The sequence below is a fragment of the Hyla sarda genome, chromosome 8 (genome assembly GCF_029499605.1).
Source record: "Hyla sarda isolate aHylSar1 chromosome 8, aHylSar1.hap1, whole genome shotgun sequence".
NCBI lineage: Eukaryota > Metazoa > Chordata > Amphibia > Anura > Hylidae > Hyla > Hyla sarda.
In genome coordinates this window covers 174,481,238-174,502,716 of record NC_079196.1, presented here as the reverse complement: position 1 = coordinate 174,502,716, position 21,479 = coordinate 174,481,238, and the positions used below count along the sequence as shown (strand labels likewise).

Sequence of the window (21,479 nt, the reverse complement as noted above, 5' to 3'; positions counted from 1 at the left end):
ATTGGACCCCCACTGGACCCCACTGGTCTCATATTAGAAAACCCCTTAAAGGGTTACTCCTCTGCTAGACATCTTATCCCCTATCCAAAGGATAGGGGATAAGATGTATGATCGCGGGGGTCCCGCTATTGGGGGCCCCCCGCGATCTCCTGTTTGTTTAGAACGCTGGGTTCCTGCGGCAGTGGTAGTGATGTCACAGCCATGCCCCCTCGTGATGTCACACCACGCCCCTTCCATTCATGTCTATGGGAGGGGGCGTGTCTGTCAACACGCCCCCTCCCGTAGACATGAATGGAGGGGGCATGGGGTGACATCATGAGGGGGTGTGGTCGTGATGTCACCATCATGGCCTCTCCATTCATGTCTATGGGAGGGGGCGTGTTGACAGACACGCCCCCTCCCATAGACATGAATGGAAGGGGCGTGGTACCCCTTTAGTAAAGTACCCCTTTAAAGCCTCCATTTTCATATGGAGAAATACAGAGGGTTATGTCTCAATATAGAACACATTGGTTGTAATACTACAGATGTGTCCCCTCCCCCATAGGAACATCCACATTATCGTCCCATATGAAGGGAGTACACGAGATAAATCAATGGAAATCTGTGCGGAAAGTGACTATAGGTAAAATAGCTCTGTCCAGACCTGATCCGTATCATACTAACAGGGTCCCTGCTGAAGTGAATAAAGAAGCCTGGCAGTCGTCCACTATTACAATTTTGCTTACATTAAATTACAAATATATTATTATTATTATTATTATTATTAAATAGACTTAACATACAAAAAAAAACCTTGGGTTCCTCCGAATCCCATTAGTCATAAACTTAATATCTAAACCCACAGAGATGAAATTTTCCGACCCTGTCCATAATAATAATAACCAAGCAATCTGAGGTAAATGGTTTGTCATACTGAGTTCTTCTCGAATGGTCACCCCATTATATGTAACAATACTTGGGTTGTTTTATTTGGAGGTGCAGGGTGTCTGAAGAAGCTGTTCTATAGAAGCAATGGTAGACACAAACAAATAAATAAAGCAAATAAAATAAGCAACATTTTTGTAAAATTTGACTTTGGTTGTGATGGTGTGGGCCTGGTTCTCATGTAAAAATCCACCGAATCAGCAAAGGAGAATTTCTTTGGGTTGTAACCAAGTTCTTTTCGAGCCTTATCTATTCGGAATGTGTGCACCACCGCAATTTTCATTACCTGGAAAAGAGAAGGCAGATCAGTTCATAGATCATGGTTTTCAAACCCTTCCCGTCAATTTCTTTTTTATAAACCTGCATAGTTTTGATAGGTAACCTTTCATAATGGTTAATGTAGTGCTCTCACTGCGGATATCGAGCCACTGAGAGTCCCCTCCATAGGCCACATCTATTCTCTAGATTTGAGGGGGCAGGACCAGAGCTGGGTAGGATGCCAGTAGTTCACATGCAGGTATTTTACTTCCCTTCTCTGGCCAATCAAAGCACAGCACCTATTCCTTTCTAGTATGAAATGACATAGTGCTAGAGAATGTGTACTGGACTGAACAGGCTGTGCTGGGCTGATGATTTACACAGTATGGTACTATAGATGGCATGTGGAGTGAGACAATGGGTTACTGATGCCCTGAACTTTCAAGGTGAGCACAAAGAAAAGAAAGCAGCACAACAAGGAAAGGGTTACACTAAGCACTGAGCTGCTACTGTTGCTGCTGAGAAACTAATGGGAGAAGGAGGGGAATATAGCAGTAGGTACACTGGTATTCACATAAGGACAGCTGTCCTGAGCTTTATAGGTAGTCAGAGATAAAGGGAAGCCTGATTTAACTTTGTGAATCATCTTTGCCAGGCAGATTGGTTCAGCCTAGAGGTACACAGCCTTGTATCTCCCTCTCTCTCTTCTGCACAGTGCACATGCTAAGCCCTGTCCCTACCTACTAAAATTTGTCCTGATCTAGCTGTTACTAAAAACAGATTTCCCCTTAAATCAGGCCATAAATAGACTGCAGAGAAGGGAGACCTAGTGGCCAAAATGTTAGAACTATTTTTCTGAGGTAAGGAATTATTTTTGGTTAATGAATGACTTACAAATGGCTACCAAATTGAGGGAAGTTGAAATAAATATTTGAAATAAAAGTAACTATTCAAATGGAAAAAAAAAATCATAGCAAAAATATTTAGGACTCCAATTAATTTAGACCTTAGACCAGATACATTTGGGAGATGGATATAATATTTAAGTATCTCCTATTCAAAGGTTAGAGGAAAACAAGCTTATTGGTAAGGGTCTCACCACTGGGATCCCTGCAGATGATTGAGCACATAAGGAAATTGTCACCCTGAATAAACAGAGAGCACCCTGTGTGTGCATCCAGTGCTCCAATCATTGTCTATGGAGCTTCTGAACATTGCCAAGCTTAGCTTGGATATTTGGGGGACAATTTCCCTGTGTACTTGTGATTGGTGGGGGTCCCAGTTGTCAGAAATCCACTGTTCAAAAGTGTCTAAAATTCATTATAAATGAGATGCTAGTTATGTTGGCAAGTTGTTTGCTGGTGCATTGGTTATCTAATGTCTTACCTCATGTCTGGTCAGCAGAGGATTTAAGGATACAATTGGTTTTAACAGGAGATGCAAATATTCCAAAAAGAAAGCTACAGTGAAAACAAAAGATAGTTAGTTAATAGTGGTTGATAAAGAGCTCACTATGTCAGCCATATTATAATCACCATGTTATATTCTGTCCTGACCTATAATATGGATGAATAATATTTTATACCCATGGGAGGGGGGGGGGGGGTCAATATATTTTTGCCTAGTTAAAGTAGGAAGGATGAATCCAGATGTTGTATAAAGATGCTACAATCTGGTAGACTGGCTGACCAAATGAAGACTTTGTATAGATATGACTGCTCATCTCTTTAGTACAGTATTAGGAGCAGAGATATAATTCTGATGAAGAATCTGTAATAGTGCGTCCACACTGCTGAATTTCCCCCAAGACATATTCCGGGCGGAGATTCTGTTTGCAGCAGGCACCGCCAAAATCTATCGGTAGAAGAACCGCCTGGACGTGCTCAGTCTCTATAGACATCATTGCAGTCCAGCTGAATTCTGCCCTGAAAATGAACATGTTCACTCTTTTGGCTGGTCCAGAATAGAGAATTTCCGCTGCAGAATTTTCCACAACAGACATTCCGCAGCTTGAACAGTGCAAAAAAAATCCCATTGAAAACAGTAAGACTCTGCTGCAAGCTGATTTTTTGTGGGTGGAAATTTAGCACTGTAGACAGACCCTAATAAGTTGCCCCCCCCCCCCCCAGCAATGACAGCCTGTGCACTTACATACTTACAGCCAGGGCTGTATTTATAGCTCCTACTGCTCTAGGCCCTAAATCTGAATACTGCCCATTACGGGCATAGATAAGGTAGCAGGCTGTCTGGCTGAATATGTATTATACAGATGTGATACTGAAGTCACAATGAAGAGATGATAATTACAGTGATGTCACAAATGATACAATAAACAGTGATGTCACACGAGAGATAATACACAGTGATGTCACACAATAGATAAAATAAACAATTATGTCACAAAGAAGGCATTATAAACAGTGATGTAAATGCAAAGATGGTAAACAGTGATGTCACAAAGGAGAGATTATACACAGTGATGTCACAATACAGAGAGGAATAGTGATTCAACAAAGGGGAGAAGAAATCGTGATGTCACAAAGAAGAGATAATAAACAGTGATGTAAATGCAAAGATAGTAAACAGTGATGTCACAAAGGAAAGATTATAAACAGTGATGTCACAATACAGAGAGGAATAGTGATTCAACAAAGGGGAGAAGAAATCGTGATGTCACAAAGAAGAGATAATAAACAGTGATGTAAATGCAAAGATAGTAAACAGTGATGTCACAAAGGAAAGATTATAAACAGTGATGTCACAATACAGAGAGGAATAGTGATTCAACAAAGGGGAGAAGAAATCGTGATGTCACAAAGAAGAGATAATAAACAGTGATGTAAATGCAAAGATAGTAAACAGTGATGTCACAAAGGAAAGATTATAAACAGTGATGTCACAATACAGAGAGGAATAGTGATTCAACAAAGGGGAGAAGAAATCGTGATGTCACAAAGAAGAGATTATAAAAAGTGATGTCACAAAGGAAAGATAACAGTGACTTCACAAAGAAGAGATAAACATAGTTGGGGAAATTTATCAAAACCTGTGCAGAGGAAGAGTGGTCCAGTTGCCCATAGCAACCAATCAGATTGCTTCTTTCATTTTCCACAGGCCTCTTTAGAGGCCTGTGGAAAATGAAAGAAGCAATCTGATTGGTTGCTATGGGCAACTGCACCCCTCTTCCTCTGCACAGGTTTTGATAAATCTCCCCCAGTGTTGTCACATTACAGAGCTTATAAACAATATGGTCACAAAATAGAGAAAATAAACTGATGTCACAAAGGAGATATCATAGTGATGTCTTAGTAATTAGATAAAGACAGTGACTACTCTGCATAAAAAAATAAAGATAGTGATGTCAAAATGTTATGGCAACAACCACAGTCCCAGGAATAATAGAAAAGTGCAGTGATGTCGTAGAACAGGGATTATAAGCACGCCGTAATAATATAAGGAATATGAGCACAGTAATATCACTTACCTGAAGCATAGGCCAGAGAACTGGGGATAGTTATCCAAGGATCTGGGAAACCAAGTCTTTCAAACTAAAAATGCAAATAAACATCAGTGCGTTATAAAATGGTGGTACTGCAGGGAGGGACCCAGTACATATCCGGTCACCTCTCCATTTATTCTTTACCTACATGAGGTGACTACCTCTCCAGGCACACCTCTTTATATCATAATATGGCATACTGGAATAGGGGATAAATGTCTGAGAGGGTCAAACTGCTGGAACCCCCCACAATCTTAAGAAAGGGGACCTGCTTCTTCCATAAAAATGGAGTGGAGCACACACGCCAGATGCTGCAGTGGTTGCATGTGCGCTCCTTCACTTCATTTTGATGGGAGAAGCAAGCGGTGCCCATTCTTGAGATCGTGGGGGGGGGGGGTCCCAGCAGTTGGACCCCCAGTGATCAGACAATTGTCCCCTATCCTGTGGATAAAGAATAATATGTAATGATAGGTGACCCCTTTATGTGTAAAGCAAAATAGTGGACCTTTACTATAAATATGTGTCCTGACAATGATTACCCATGTACCCTGCTATTACTTACCATTGGATGAAGGAACCAATCATGAAAGCTGACATCCTCCCCGTCATGGATAAAATAGGCTTTTCCACTCTGGAACACATTACATCACAGTGAATGCTCGTGTAGTTTTGTCACAATTTTGCAACATCAAATGTCATTGCATTACATTTACTTACAGCTACACATCCTTTACTGTCAGTCAGAGCCTCTGCGGCAAGTATATGAGCCTCCACCAGATTGTATAAATGGATCCAGTTCATCTTGGTCCGGTCATTCCAAAACTTAAAACACAATAATCCCCTCTCTGCATTTTCCTGGATTAAGGGGGAAATAAAGATATTTAGTAAATGTATTTCCTATTTGTTGTTCACTGCTATGAATGGCTTTATCCAGTGATTCACATCATGTGTCAGGGCTATGTCTGAGGTCAGGATACAGGCAAAAAGTTATGTAGACTTATGACTTCTCCTATCTGTCCTATGAATAGATTTAGATCTGTCCACCATAAGGGGATTTTAGTACTTACCTGCCAGACAGACATGCTTAGGAAGGATCTGTGCTAGTGGTGGGGCTATCTTCTGAGTCAACCACAATGGCTATCTTTTTGTGAACTGGCTATTTCCTGCTGAAATTCGTTCCCTCGAACTACAAGTCCCATAATTCCTTGTTTGTAAGTGTGAGGTCATTTTTCTCCCTCCCACACATCACCCAACTCACCCATTGAAACACATGTGCTCCCTTCCATGCAGTAGACCAGTGTTTTCTAACCAGAGTGCCTGCCTCCAGCTGTTGCAAATCTAAAATTCACTGCAGAATGATCTCCCTCCCTCCCTCCCAGTGGTCGCTCCACCCTTTGAAGCAAAGACAGGCTCCCTCTGAACACCTGACTAGTGATGTAATGTGTCGGTCCGCAACGGCAACCTGGGAAAACCTGAGACAACACTCATTTTGTATAAATATTGAGCCACAAATCACAGGGTACAGACACTATACTATGAACTACACTAACTTTACAGCCCCTGTAGTATAGTCAGATAAAAAAAAAAAAACTGGAATACCCCTTTAACTTTATCTCCTTGAAACCTAAATCCTTACACAGCCCCGACACACAAAACATCACAATCTAGTACTAAACTTTTCATTTGTAAATTTTTTTGGGCCCACTGACAAACAATTAGGATTCCTTCTGCTAACATCCCCTAGAACATATAAAACTGGGCTGTCTATTGACCCGGCCCTACAGTGCTCCCCAATGTACATATTACCATATTACACCTCACATGACTTACAATCAGTCTTGGCAAATGTCTCTTTTCATCTGGACCATAAATTCCTGGAGGCCGCAACACACAGGTGAGGAGTTTGTCACCTCCTTAAAGAAGACAGAAGAATTCATGAAATCAGCAAAAAAAAAAAAAATAGCAAACACAGTTTAAGTGTAAATGATCAACTATGTTATTTATTTGTTTTTGTTATTTGTTGTTATTTGTTTTTATATATTTATTATTGTTTTCAAACCACAATAAAGTCATAATAATCATTTTGATGGATATTATTAAATACAGAGAATTTAGAAAGTTAGAAATTGTGATAGGAAACAAGAAGATGTACCTTTAATATTACTTTTGTAAAAGAGTAGAATAATAAAAATAATATAATGTTGCATAAATGTCATAGCAATTCAAGGTGACCTCTAATATCCACAATCATTTACAGTATGACGTTGGGTTATGCCATCTAATACCCACTGCAGCTTCCTAATAACCTTCTTTGGCAATAGCTGACATGATATAATGGACCTTGGGCAGTTGCAAGAGTTAAAGTTTAATTATAGTTTTCATATTTTTAAAGAACCGGAGAATCCTAATTGTTTATGAATCAATTTTGTCTGCACCTTTTGCTAAGCTGTTTATGGGTTTTGCAGACTATAGCTGATGACACATACAGATCTTCAATCCTTTATGGAGATCCGCATGTGTCCCCTGCAAAGCAAAGGATGCAAGATGGCAACTTCCCATCTGTAGAAAGATATAGTGTGGAATAGGAATTTATTTGGACCAGTTTTTTTTATAAGCAAGACATAAAGAAGTAGTGCTAGGGCAGTAAATAACACTGTGTAGAGAAAAGTCCAGCTCAATAAATAACACTGTAATCACTTTGCCTATTCAAGACCAGCCCTAGTTCCTCTCTACGTCCCCTTATAATGCCCTCTCCCTGCTCTGTTGACGATGCTCTGAACCAGCTGCAGCATCAGTGATTGGGCCTCAGTGATTGGGCCTTAGTGACTGGGCCTCAATGATTGGGCCTCAGTGATTGGGTCTTGTGTGTTCAGAATATCACCCAGAGAGCAGGGAGAGTATGTCATAAGTAGAACTAAACAGAGGGACCATGGCCAACCTGGAGAGCTGGATCAGGCAAGATGAGTATGGTGTAGTTTATTATTTTACAGTTCTAGCAGGCAGCAGTTTTTTAATTACCGTATTTATCGGCGTATAACACGCATTTTTAGGCTAAAATTTTTAGCCTAAAGTCTATCTGCGTGTTATACGCTGATAAGCCGCTGCAGTTCAATAATTTAAAGCGGGCGCTTTAAATCGATGAACTGCAGTGGCTTTTCCAGGTCCATAGACCGCCACCGCTGCCCGATTCTCTGCCCCTGCCTATGCTGGGGTCCAGAGACCGCCACTGCCACTACCCCATTGCCTCCCCCATCCCCGGTTTTATAATTACCTGTTCCCGGGGTCAGCGCTGCTTCTGGCTCCGGCGGTGCCCTGCATTGTTGCTATGCGCTGCGCAATGACGGGTGACATCTTCGACGCGACGTCACCGCCAGTGGCCCGGCGCACAGTGACAGCTAAGGACACCTCCGGAGCCAGAAGCAGCGTGGACCCCGGGAACAGGTAATTATAAAACCGGGGATGGAGGAGTTAATGGGGCAGCAGCGGCGGCAGTCTCTGGATAGCCAGGGGGAGAGAAGCGGCGGCAGCAGGACTCTAGACCCCAGGAAGGCAGAGGGAGATGGCGGTCACTGAGCCCGCAAAAGCCGCGCTTCTGCGGGCTCAGAAACAGTCTATCACGGTATACACACACGCACCCTCATTTTACCAAGGATATTTGGGTAAAAAAGTTTTTTACCCAAATATCCTTGGAAAATTTAGGGTGCGTGTTATAGGCCGGTGCTTGGTATACCCCGATAAATACGGTAAATCTAAATACCCCTTTAGGGTCTATTCACATGTACAGTATTCTGCACAGGATCTGAAGCTATATTCAGTCATTTAGTTTACATTGAAATCTGCAGCAGAAAATCCTGTGCATTAAATCCGCACAGGATACTGTACGCGTGAATAGGCCCTAAAGGAGATTGGGACAAGGTGTGCCGAATTTATTAAGAGGCTCAGACCTTTTCATAATATTGGTGTCATTGTGTCACATACAGAAATCTATGCTAGCTAGGCGCTGGTGTAGATTTCTGCTCTAAATACTGCCAATTAATACAGTAAGTTACAGTAAATGCGTTGAGCCATGTGACACCACACCCTCATCCTAATAGGTGCTGCATCTAAAGGTGCAGATTTGTGTGAACATTTTTACCAATTCATGCATAAATACCATAATGAAGTTCTACCTGATTTAGAATTTCTACTTGATTTTGTTTTACTTTGTGATTTTTCCAACAACCCGTCCAAGATGGTTATAATAGTGTTTTCTTAGACTTGCATTACTTCTCAGTATAAACCACTGTATGCTACTTAAAGGGGTACTCTGCAGACTTGCATTGAGGGGACGGGGCATGACATCATGAGGGGGCGGGGCTATGATGTCACAAGCTCCCGGCTCCAGCGTTCGGAACAGTTTGTTCCAAACGCTGAGCAGCGGAGTACCCCTTTAAATATTTTAGTTTTGTCAGAGCGGAATATATCAGTACCACAGCTTCTCCATGGATATCAGGTGAAGTGAGAGCTGACGGTAACAGGTCCCCAGCTGAACTTATCCCAGTCTCACCTGTGCATCTGGGATCGTGTTGCACTTTACATTAATTTGTTGTACACTGGCATTTCTAACCTTATCGCTGCTCGGAGCGGCTTAAGTGCTGAGCTGACTCCAGGGCTATGGAAATGTCTGGGGTCTGTCATGAATTATTCCAGCTCAGTGTATCAGGTGACTGCTAGAAGGTCAGAGGCTGACAAAACAATTAGAAGCAATTGTCCAGGCAGCGAGTAATTCAATTTATAATGTCACTTTCTGGTCAGCAAAGTGTCCAGAAATGTATGGTTACAGATCAGTGATATCACACGGCTTTATAGCATATTATAAAAGCTGCCAAAACTGAGTAGGACTTATTCCATTATTTCTCTATTGATAAAATAAAACAATATACAGTCATGGCCGTAAATGTTGGCACCCCTGAAATGTTTCTAGAAAATGAAGTATTTCTCACAGAAAAGGATTGCAGTAACACATGTTTTGCTATACACATGTTTATTCCCTTTGTTTGTATTGGAACTAAACCAAAAAAACGGAGGAAAAAAAGCAAATTGGACATAATGTCTCCCAAAACTCCAAAAATGGGCTGGACAAAATTATTAGCACCTTTGACTTAATATTTGGTTTCACACCCTTTGGAAAAAATAACTGAAATCAGTCGCTTCCTATAACCATCAATAAGCTTCTTACACCTCTCAGCCGGAATGTTGGACCACTCTTCCTTTACAAACTGCTCCAGGTCTCTCTTATTGGAAGGCGCCTTTTCCCAATAGCAATTTTAAGATCTCTCCACAGGTGTTCAATGGGATTTAGATCTGGACTCATTGTTGGCCACTTCAGAACTCTCAGCGCTTTGTTACCATCCATTTCTGGGGGCTTTTTGCTTTTTGATCTCGGAAGCAAACCCAGCTTTCTGACACTGGGCTGTACAGTGCGACTCAAAATCTGTTGGTAATCCTCAGATTTCATGATGCCTGGCACACATTCAAGGCTCCCAGTGCCAGAGGCAGCAACACAACCCCGAAACATAATTGAACCTCCATCATATATCACTGTAGGTACTGTGCTCTTTTCTATGTAGGCCTCATTCCATTTTCGGTAAACAGTAGAATGATGTGCTTTACCAAAAAGCTCTATCTTGGTCTCATCTGTCCACAAGACATTTTCCGAGGATTTTGGCTTACTCAAGTTCATTCATGTCTGTGTCAGCAGTGGGGTCCTCCTGGGTCTCCTGCCATAGCGTTTCATTTCATTTAAATGTCAACGGATAGTTCGCGCTGACACTGATGCTCCCTGAACCTGCAGGACAGCTTGAATATCTTTGGAATTTGTTTGGGGCTGCTTATCCACCATCCGGACTATCCTGCATTGACACCTTTCATCAATTTTTCTCTTCCATCCATGCCCAGGGAGATTAGCTACAGTTCCATGGGTTGCAAACTTCTTGATAATGTTGTGCACTGTGGACAAAGGCAAATCTAGATCTCTGGAGATGGACTTGTAACCTTGAGATTGTTGATATTTCCAACAATTTTGGTTCTCACATCCTCAGACAGTTCTCTTCTCCTCTTTCTGTTGTCCATTAGTGTGGCACACACAGACACACAATGTAAAGACTAAGTGAACTTCTCTCCTTTTTATCTGCTTTCAGGTGTGATTTTCTATTGCCCACACCTGTTACTTGCCCCAGGTGAGTTTAAAGGAGCATCACATGCTTGAAACAATCTTATTTTTCCACAATTTTTAAAGGGTGCCAATCATTTTGTCCAGCTCATTTTTGGAGTTTGGTGTAACATTATGTCCAATTTGTTTGTTTTTTTCCTCCCTTTTTTGGTTTAGTTTCAATACACACAAAGGGAATAAACATGTGCATAGCAAAACATGTGTAACTGCAATCCTTTTCTGTCAGAAATACTTCATTTTCTTGAAAAATTTCAGGGGTGCCAACATTTACGGCCATGACTGTATATGATCAGAATAAATCATCAGGTGTAATTGTCTAATCTCCTGCCATTCAAAATCTTATCTCCTTGGAGGCAAGAAGATGCTGAGATTTCTGGGGTTCTGCTTTATTTTAGCTATGACAACCCTTCTCAATTTTCTATTGAGACAAAGTTCTTCCTGTCCTCTTAATAAGATGTATGCTCCCTCTGCTGGATGCTGTCATATCCACATACACATGACAAGGAAACTGTAATATGGTTGTCAGCTCCAGATTTCTTTGCAAACTGTAAAAATGCTTTGCCCTGTGGTTTGGCTGCAGAGATGTTGCACACCTAGGACCGATGCACACTATAGAAATTCAGCAAGGTATGTGTATATGGCATATATGTAATATACTCATGGAGTGATGCATTTTTATTAACCAATGGCCATCAGATGTTGGTGGATTTTTTTTTGCCTTACAACTAGAGATGAGCAAACTTACAGTAAATTCGATTCATCACAAACTTCTCGGCTCGGCAGTTGATGACTTATCCTGCATAAATTAGTTCAGCCTTCAGGTGCTCCGGTGGGCTGGAAAAGGTGGATACAGTCCTAGGAAAGAGGCTCCTAGGACTGTATCCACTTTTTCCAGCCCACGGGAGCACCTGAAAGCTGAACTCATTTATGCAGGAAAAGTCATCAACTGCCGAGCCGAGAAGTTCGTGACGAATCGAATTTACTGTAAGTTCGCTCATCTCTACTTACAACCTTACAATATGGTTCTATGTTGTATAACACATAAGATACATATTAGAACATTTTTATACACAATGGTTCAAATATTTTATAAGGAGAATTCTAAATATCTCCTTGACACTTGGGTACCAAAGGTGAGAGCATATCCATTCACTAGCCACATTAGTTTGAATGCTTAAAGGGGTACTCCACTGGCCAACGTTCGGAACTAGCTGTTTTCACGCTGCAGGAGTCGGCCACGCCCCTTGTGACATCACGGCCACATCCCCTCAATGCAAGTCTCCCATAGACTTGCCTTGAGGGGGCGTGGCCATGACATCACAAGGGGCGTGGCCGACCCCTGCAGCACGAAAACAGCTAGTTCCGAACGATGGCCAATGGAGTACCCCTTTAACAACATGAGGCTGTGGAGATTATGCCTGTAAAGGGTTAATCTGAATAGCCCCATGAACCAGCGTGCCTCTTGCCGGCACTGTGTAAAATGCACCTATCTGGTGACAGGTTTTTGGATAACTGGGAAAAAGGGTTTACCTTTCAGTGGTGACCCATTAGCTGCCAGGACCATTTGATCAGCAATTGCCTTTGTCTTGGAATAATAGTCCAATTGCTAAAAAATAAATGAAGAACAAGCAATATAAACTTCTGCACACAGTGATAGATATGATTTATATTCTATTTAATGAATAGTCAAACAAGATTTATGTAAAGTATAGCCACTACTACTACATTTTAGGTCCTGTGGACTATCCCTACATACATCTTTGACTTGAAAGTAAATTGCTCACATAGTGACCTTTTTCTGGAACCCCCCCCCCCCCCCCCCCCCCGCTGTAATCTGGTAAGAAACCTGGCAGTGAGGAATCAGTTTCCCTGCAGCACCCCCACAGGAGAAGCTGAGTATTACACCACTGAAAATGAAATAAATGGGATATCTGCTCTCCAGAAAGACGTTCTTTGTAACTATCCTTTACTTTGGTCTAGTGGCAGGATCCTAAACAGAAGACGCCCCTCAATAAGAAAGATATGTGAGGTTTACCCCTTTTTTCTAACCCAGAATTAACATCTACTGTTATAGGCTACTTATACAAGATATGTTTTACCATACAACATCAATAGCTGTCTGACAAACTTTTGTTTGTTTTCAGCACCCTAGCATAAAACCCATTAGCATTGCTGCAGTCACTTACAGTGATCCCTCAACATACGATGGTAATCCGTTCCAAATGGACCATCGTATGTTGAAACCATCGTATGTTGAGGGATCCGTGCAATGTAAAGTATAGGACAGTGGTCTACAACCTGCGGACCTCCAGATGTTGCAAAACTACAACACCCAGAATGCCCGGACAGCCAACGGCTGTCCGGGCATGCTGGGAGTTGTAGTTTTGCAACATCTGGAGGTCCGCAGGTTGAAGACCACTGTTAGAGGAAGTTGTACTCACCTGTCCCTGCCGCTCCGGACCGTCACCATTGCCGTCCATCGCTGTCGCCGCGTCCCCGGGGTGTCCCTGACCCTCCGGCAAGGCCTCTGCTTCCCCAGCATCCTCACTCTCCGTCGCCGCCATCACGCCGTTACGCACGCCGCTCCTATTGGATGACGGGACGGCGTGCGCAGCGACGTGATGACGACGAAGGAGAGCGCCGACGATGCAGGGGATCCCGAAGAGGACGCGCCGGAGCCCCGAGGACAGGTAAGTGATCGTCAGCGGACCACACGGGGCACCGTAAATGGCTATCCGGTGGCAGCTGAAGCAGTCTGCGCTGCCGGATAGCCGTTTATGCGATGGCTCCGACATACAAAAGCATCGTATGTTGATGCTGCCTCCAACACGCGATGGCCTCTGAGAGACCATCGTATGTTGAAATGATCGTATGTCGGGGCCATCGTAGGTCGAGGGGTCACTGTATAGGTAAAAGTGGTGCAGGCAAAAAGTTAAGCTGTCGTCCATAGCAGCCAATCAGATATGTGCTCAACTGCACTGGAAAAAAGGAGCAGTGATTTTATTGGCCCCTGCAGAAATGGCAAATTCATTTTCACCTAACATATCATAAATATTACCTTTTCAAGAGGATAATAGGTTGTTGTTTCCTCATCACCCTCCTCTATGTAGTCGCCACCAAACACCACATTTACAGTACTTGTGTATATAAGTCTGGGGATGTTTCTATGTTTGCAAACTAGAAGATAAGATGAAAAGATTATTAGAGAAACATAGAATGTGTCGGCAGATAAAAACCATTCGGCCCATCTAGTCTGTCCAATATCCTGAATACTATCAATAGTCCCTGGCCCTATCTTATATGAAGGATAGCCTTATGCCTAAGCCTTTGCAGCGACCACTTCTGCAGGAAGGCTATTCCATGCATCCACTACTCTCTCAGTAAATAATACTTCCTGATATTACTGCAGAAACCTTTTCCCTCTCATTGAAACCTATGTCCTCTTGTGGTAGTTTTTCGTCTTTTCAATCTCCTCTCCTCCTTTACCGTGTGGATTTCCTTTATGTATTTTCTATCATATCCCCTCTGTCTCTTCTTTCTTCTATACATGTTAAGGTCCTTTAACCCTTCCTGGTAAGTTTTATCCTGTAGTCCATGTACTAGTTTAGTTTGGAGGGTAAGGTGGGGGAGCTTGGGATCTTTGGTCAGCACTTTTTTTTTATTATCATTGACATCTGAGGATTGTTACTTGTATCTCTTTGCACTATTGTTCCCTTTCGGGCGTTTTTTAACTTGTGTTTACTGCCATACTGATGCACTTTATTAAAGGGGTACTCCGCCCCTAGACATCTTATCCCCTATCCAAAGGATAGGGGATAAGATGTCAGATCGCCGGGGTCCCGCTGCTGGGGACCCCGGGGATCGCTGCTGCAGCACCCCGTTATCATTACTGCACAGAGCGAGATCGCTCTGCACGTAATGACGGGCGATACAGGGGCCGGAGCATCGTTATGTCACGGCTCCGCCCCTCGTGACGTCACGGCCCGCCCCCATCAATACAAGTCTATGGGAGGGGGCGTAGCGGTCATCACGTCCCCTGCCATAGACTTGCATTAAAGGGACGGGCCGTGATGTCATGAGGGGCGGAGCCATTACATCACGCTGCTCCGGCCCCTGTATCGCCCGTCATTACGTACAGAGCGAACTCGCTCTGTGCAGTAATGATGGCGGGGTGCCGCAGCGGCGATCCCCGGGGTCCCCAGGAGCGGGACCACGGCGATCTAACATCTTATCCCCTATCCTTTGGATAGGGGATAAGATGCCAGGGGCGGAGTACCCCTTTAACTCCTTATGCACAATGCCATTTGCTGCTATACTGCATATACTGCCAGTTTTTTAGTGCAATAACAACATATGCACTTTATGCACTTTAATGCTATCTGCTGCTATATTATATATAATGTCATTCTGTTGAGTGCAATAATAACTATATGCACTTTAATCAGTTTTTTATGCTGTTATAGTCATTGTACTGTTATATATATATATGCATTATTAACTGACTTCTGCGCTACTATTCACCATAAGCATCAACTGCCATTTATTATGTGACCACAGGATTCAATATTTTTGATTATTTAATATCATTTACAGAGATACCAATATAAAGGCTGCCATATTTATTGTTATAACTATCATGTATACTCTTTGTATGTAATTTTTGACATCAATCATGTTATATGATCCTAGCTTCCCCATCAAATTTTTATGTGTCTATTGATTGTGTTTATGTTTTTATGGGTATTTTGGGTTGATTTATCTACTAATAAAAGTGAATTTAATATAGTTATACTGTGTGGTTTTTCATTTATTAGCTAAATCATCTTGGGGGATAGACATGTACTAGTTTAGTAGCTCTTCTCTGAACTCTCTCTAGAGTATCTATATCCTTCTGGGGATACGGTCTCCAGTCCTGCGCACAATACTCCAAGTGAGGTCTCATCAGTGCTCTGTACAGCGGCATGACCACTTCCTTTTTTCTACTGCTAATACCTCTCCATATACACCAATGAGCATGTCCCTCCACTGCTAATACCTCTCCCTATATACGCATGAGCGCTTCCCTCTTTCTACTGCTAATACCTCTCACTATACACCCATGAGCACTTCCCTCTTTTCTACTGCTAATACCTCTCCCTATACCTCATTAGAGGGATAGTAGAAACTAAGTGATCACTATGGGTAAGTTGAGTAGGTGTAAGCTAGAGCACAATTGATGGGGTGCAATGTTTGGATTTCCATGTGCAACCATTTGGGGCTAGGTTTAAGTTACTGATCATGTTGTAGCTGTTGGGGTGGAGTGAGCACTTCCACACACAAATAGATATGTATGTTAGCCATCCACTGCAACCAAGCAGTACAAAGCCAGGGGGCAGTATATACATATTGGGTAGAGGAATAAAACAGAAAGAAGAGAAGCTGTTGGAGCAAGTGGAACCTACTACAGATACTTAGTAGGGGTGACACAGGGCTGTGGAATTATTTTCCACTATGCCAATATACTAAATGGAGACCAAAGGTTGTAGCGTGTATTCTGAATCACTGAGGCAGCTTGTCACTTACCTGCAGTCACATGATGGCTTCCCTTACAGCCATGACAGGACACAAATTATAATTGTAACTTACCATCAATGACAACTTGTGTTCCTCCAATGTTTATGGATTCAATAGTTTTTTTCTGCAGCTAAAACACAGAAAAATGGGAATAGTTTAAAAAGGTTTCTATATTGTTTAATTTATAAGTGGAATTTATAAAAGTTTATTTCCTATGTATTATGCCAGGATTATTGCAACTGAGAAACATTTTCTAGACATTCTCTTAAACTTCTATCCTATACACTGTAGATAGAGCAAAAAGGGTCAGTACAAGTTTAATAGATGCTAGATAATATAAATTGTGATATTTTTGCAGATAGGAAATAGACAGATGGAAACATAGGGGGGACATTTATCATTGTTGTCTTTGGGAAGCAAGTTCTGAAGGCATTTTTTCCCTTTAGTTTAGCTTGTGTGCAACATATTTATTACATTAACACAGGGGATTGATAAATGTGGAGCACATAAAGCAAAACAAAAAAGTCGCAGTTGAGAATTTTTTTGAGACTTTATTGGGACTTTTTAAAAGTGCTGACAAGGGCAGTTTTGTACTCCAGGTCAGACCTGGCTTTGACTTTTTTTGTAACATTCGCACATCATAAAAGGGGTACTCTGCTGCTTAGCATTTGGAACAAACTGTTCCAAACGCTGGAGCCTTCGCCGGGAGCTCATGATGTCATATCCCCACCCCCCCTCATGATGTCACACCCTGCCCCCTCAATGCATCTCTATGGGATGGCATGAGGGGGCGGAGCTATGACATCACGAGCTTCCAGCACTCAGAACAGTTTGTTCCAAATGCTGAGCAGCAGTGTACCCCTTTAATTTGTGACCACTGCCAAGTGAAAACTGAAGGTTGGTTAAGTAAGGCTGTTTGTAACTTTGCCTACCCACAAAAGTTGCAAAAAAAAAGTTCTTAGGCGCACGTGCAACTTTTTGTGCGCCAGTAGTAACCAAAAAAAGGCTCTAAACACCATGATTAGTGTCCCTTATAGAATGTGTCAGCAGATAAGAACCATTCTGCCCAATATTCTGAATACTATGAATAGTCCCTGTCCTTATCTTTCCCATCACACAGTGACCCCATAATGGAGACAACTGAGTGAATATGTAGTACAGTCAACCCCAGTGATCCCATAGCAATTCCAACAGCAGTGATCACATAATACAGTCTATCACAGTGACCACATAGCAGAGCCAACCACTGTGATCATGTTATGCAGGCTATCACAGTGACCACATAGCAGAGCCCACCACTGTGATCACATAATACAGTCTATCACAGTGACCACATAGCAGGGCCAACCACTGTGATCACATAATACAGTCTATCACAGTGACCCCATAGGAGAACAAACCACAGTGATCACATAATACAGTCTATCACAGTGACCACATAGCAGAGCCAACCACTGTGATCATGTTATGCAGGCTATCACAGTGACCACATAGCAGAGCCAACCACTGTGATCACGTTATGCAGGCTATCACAGTGACCACATAGCAGGGCCAACCCCTGTGATCACATAGCAGGGCCAGCCACAGTGATCACTAATACAATCTATCACAGTGACCACATGGGAGAGCCAACCACTGTGATCACACAGCAGGGCCAGGCACAGTGACCACGTTATGCGGTCTATCACAGTGACCCCATAGCAGGGAGAGCTACAGTGATCACATAATACAATCTATCACACTGACCACATAGGAGCGCAAACCACAGTGATCATTAATACAATCTATCACAGTGACCACAATAGCAGAGCCAACCACAGTGATCACACAGCAGGGCCAGCCAAAGTGATCACATAATACAGTCTATCACAGTGACCCCATAGTAGAGCCAACCACAGTGATCACATAATACAGTCTATCACTGTGACCCCATAGTAGAGCCAACCACAGTGATCACATAATACAGTCTATCACAGTGACCCCATAGCAGAGCCAAACACAGTGATCACATAATACAGTCTTTCACAGTGACCCCATATCAGAGCCAGACACAGTGATCACATAATACAGTCTATCACAGTGACCCCATAGTAGAGCCAACCACAGTGATCACATAATACAGTCCATCACTGTGACCCCATAGTAGAGCCAACCACAGTGATCACATAATACAGTCCATCACAGTGACCCCATAGTAGAGCCAACCACAGTGATCACATAATACAGTCTATCACAGTGACTCCATAGCAGAGCCAACCACAGTGATCATGTATTACTGTCTACTGTTACACTATAGCAGAGCCAGACACAGTAAAACTTTTAGGTCTTCCCCGCTCTCATGGCTTTGTAGGCAGGTTACATCTTCTGTAAGGTTCAAGGTTTCATATGCAAGAGATTGACGCAGGAGGAAATCTGCCTGACAGAATTTATCTTCAATAGGTCACTTATACAGGCCCAGTTGTGATAGGCGGCATAGTGGAACTGGTTCTAATTTTTGGGAGCTAAGAGCAGCTGGGCTGTAGTACATGTAGAGTCATGTCTCGCTTGGTAAGGCTATTTTCTCCAGATGCTATTATGCCCACAACTGCACTGATTCTCCACATCTTGACTGATGGCTGAAGACCTGAAGAGCCTTTCATTGTGTTGCCAGCATATATGGAGGCTCTTGTTATTTTAAATAATGTCCATAAAATCTCCCTCATCTCAGGTATTAACAGGGTGCATTTAGATATAACAGAATTTATCCATCACAGATCTTAACCCAAATGGCAGCAAAGTCCACTTTTATTGTACAGTAACTTGCCGTGGATTCACAAAGTAAAACCTACACTGAAAATCTTAAATAAATTCTGCCATGTCTGAACGCACCCTAAGGGCATGTTTACACAGTTAAAATCAGGGTCGATTTGGATGTGGTATTTGTGCTACATTTCCATGTTTAAGTCCAGTAAAATTCCATACCACCAATCACTAGAATGAACCAGGAGCAAGTTCTATCCCGGCTTTGTTTAACATTGCCCAGTTTATGGGACCAACTCACTCACATAGACGCAGCAACCGGTCCGGGTCTGAACACTCAGATCTCAACCTATAAAAACTTTTGACATGTCCCTTCAACATGTGAAAAGTTTTTTGTAATGACAGGGACATGATGACAAACAAAATCCCACGTGACTACCTTTTTCATAATATAATTCAAAAACATAAATCACTAATATCACATCTTATAAATATTTAAAAAAAAAAGTTGATGCAGAAAAGTAACTTTCACCCACTTGTTGATGTCCTGACATTCCATAGGACGCTACATGGAAAACACAGTCAACGCCTTCACAAGCATCATACAGAGAATCATAATCCCGGATGTCACCCTGAAACACAAACAATACTGTTGACTATAGAATACTGGAGGCCTCTTCAGTCTTCGTTTTAAGATCACAAATGATACCGTTGGATTTACCTTTATGAATGTAGCATGACTTGGAATGCCCCAGTCCGGCTTGTGTACATCAAATAAAATAACAGTATAGCCCAACTTTGTAAGAGCTAATCCAAGGTTATGTCCCAAATAACCTGCACCTCCAGTGACTAACGCTTTAGTTATCTCCCATGTCCCCGGGTGTGCACTTGACATACAGGAACTCCTTCTGTGGTGGGGCACCACACCATTGCTTCGGAATGCTCTTAGGGGCAGATTCTTCAGACATTCAGAACACGTTTCTTCCTTTTCAATCCGGTTTCTTAGGTCTTCTAGTTCACATACAAACTTGGTTTCCCTCATGATGAACTATAGAGTCCAGATTCAATCAGTTAAACCTATGCAGAAAAATAATATTAAACAGAGTGAGATTGCAAAAAATAAACTTTATAAGTTTATAATTTGATCATTAATAAAATATTCAGAGCAAACAGCCATTCCTCCAGCAGTGCCTTCAGGAACAGTTGAGGTGGCCATACACTTGAATAACTGTCGGACAAGTGACATCATCTTTCCTGTAAGGGAGAGGTAAGCCACAGCTAGATTGCTCTGGCACTGTCTTATCCCTCCCAGAACAATAGGTTCGGGCAGTGAAAACTCTACATGCCTTCCCTTTTCTTCACAGACATCATCTGTTGTTGGAGAGTTGGAAGTCCACCAAACACAGACTGTTGGCCGTACCTGCCAAAGGCAGCAGCTGTGGCCGACAATAGTCTTATGTGTATGGGCGCCTTTAGACTGGATTCACATTTCAATTCAAATAAACATTTTTTGAAAAAAGCTGCAACTGGGGGAGTCCTTACGAAGACTATCCATGTGCTTATATTGTTTATTAGGAAGTACAAACATCATAGAGGGGGGGGGGTCTCTCGCTCAAGACTCCCCCTATGAAGCAGAATAGGGAGCCATTCTGTATGTGCTGCTACAAGCTTTTTGATGATCTCAAGCTGCTAAGGATGACCATTCATCTGGCCACTGCGAGGAAAGTGCCTTTCTCTGGCAAAAACAGCAATGGTGACAGGAGCAGGACCTTGAGCAGGGCACATTCTGAAATAACTTTTTCACAGAAATAAGCAACATGCAATATTCAAAAATTTCAGTTAAGCAACAAAAACATTGGGTTAGTAGACATACAATAAGAATTGTTATAAGTGTACTTACTTGTACGCTGTGCTTGTCACCAAGAGACCTGGACATGAGAACTAAGCAGCAATGGGTTTGAGCAGAACAATATACCTGCACCTGTAATGTTATTCATAAAGAGCAAAAGTGGGAGGAGCCTCCATCCATTACAAATGTTAATGAAATTCCTAGACAACTAATCCAAATAAAGTAAACCAGATAGAAGTCTCCGCCCAGGGAATCGAGTGATGCAGGAATCCAGGATGTGTTATCACTTAATCTTTTCACGTGAAATTAATAGGAATGTACTTATACACAGAGATGACATGTTTGTATATCTTATTGAATGGAATTGTTCAGATGTTACTCATCTAATGTTACAAAAATGTGTTTTACCCTAAAATTAAAGTGTTGCCATTGATTTGTTTAAC

At 42.2% G+C, this 21,479-nt stretch overlaps 1 protein-coding gene across 1 annotated transcript; it reads right to left on the bottom strand.

Moving 5' to 3' along the window:
• Nucleotides 1–431: 431 nt before the first annotated feature.
• On the bottom strand, nt 432–21,171 carry SDR42E2 (short chain dehydrogenase/reductase family 42E, member 2). Its single transcript, XM_056534795.1, has 12 exons — nt 21,088–21,171; nt 19,909–20,264; nt 19,724–19,819; nt 16,521–16,578; nt 13,954–14,072; nt 12,426–12,501; nt 6,515–6,597; nt 5,402–5,539; nt 5,247–5,315; nt 4,670–4,733; nt 2,572–2,645; nt 432–1,213 (listed from the first exon to the last, which is right to left on the bottom strand). The coding sequence occupies exons 2-12, from the start codon at nt 20,227–20,229 to the stop codon at nt 1,004–1,006; spliced, it is 1,308 nt and encodes a 435-aa protein (XP_056390770.1). The 5' UTR covers nt 20,230–20,264; nt 21,088–21,171; the 3' UTR covers nt 432–1,003.
• Nucleotides 21,172–21,479: the final 308 nt, after the last annotated feature.

Coding starts and splice junctions, on each gene's coding strand:
- SDR42E2 (XM_056534795.1), bottom strand. CDS start 20,229: ATGAGGGAAACCAAGTTTGTATGTGAACTAGAAGACCTAAGAAACCGG. Junction 4,734..5,246: donor ATTGGTTCCTTCATCCAATG/GTAAGTAATAGC, acceptor TTGCATTTTTAG/TTTGAAAGACTTGGTTTCCC. Junction 2,646..4,669: donor TTCTCTGGCCTATGCTTCAG/GTAAGTGATATT, acceptor TTTTCACTGTAG/CTTTCTTTTTGGAATATTTG.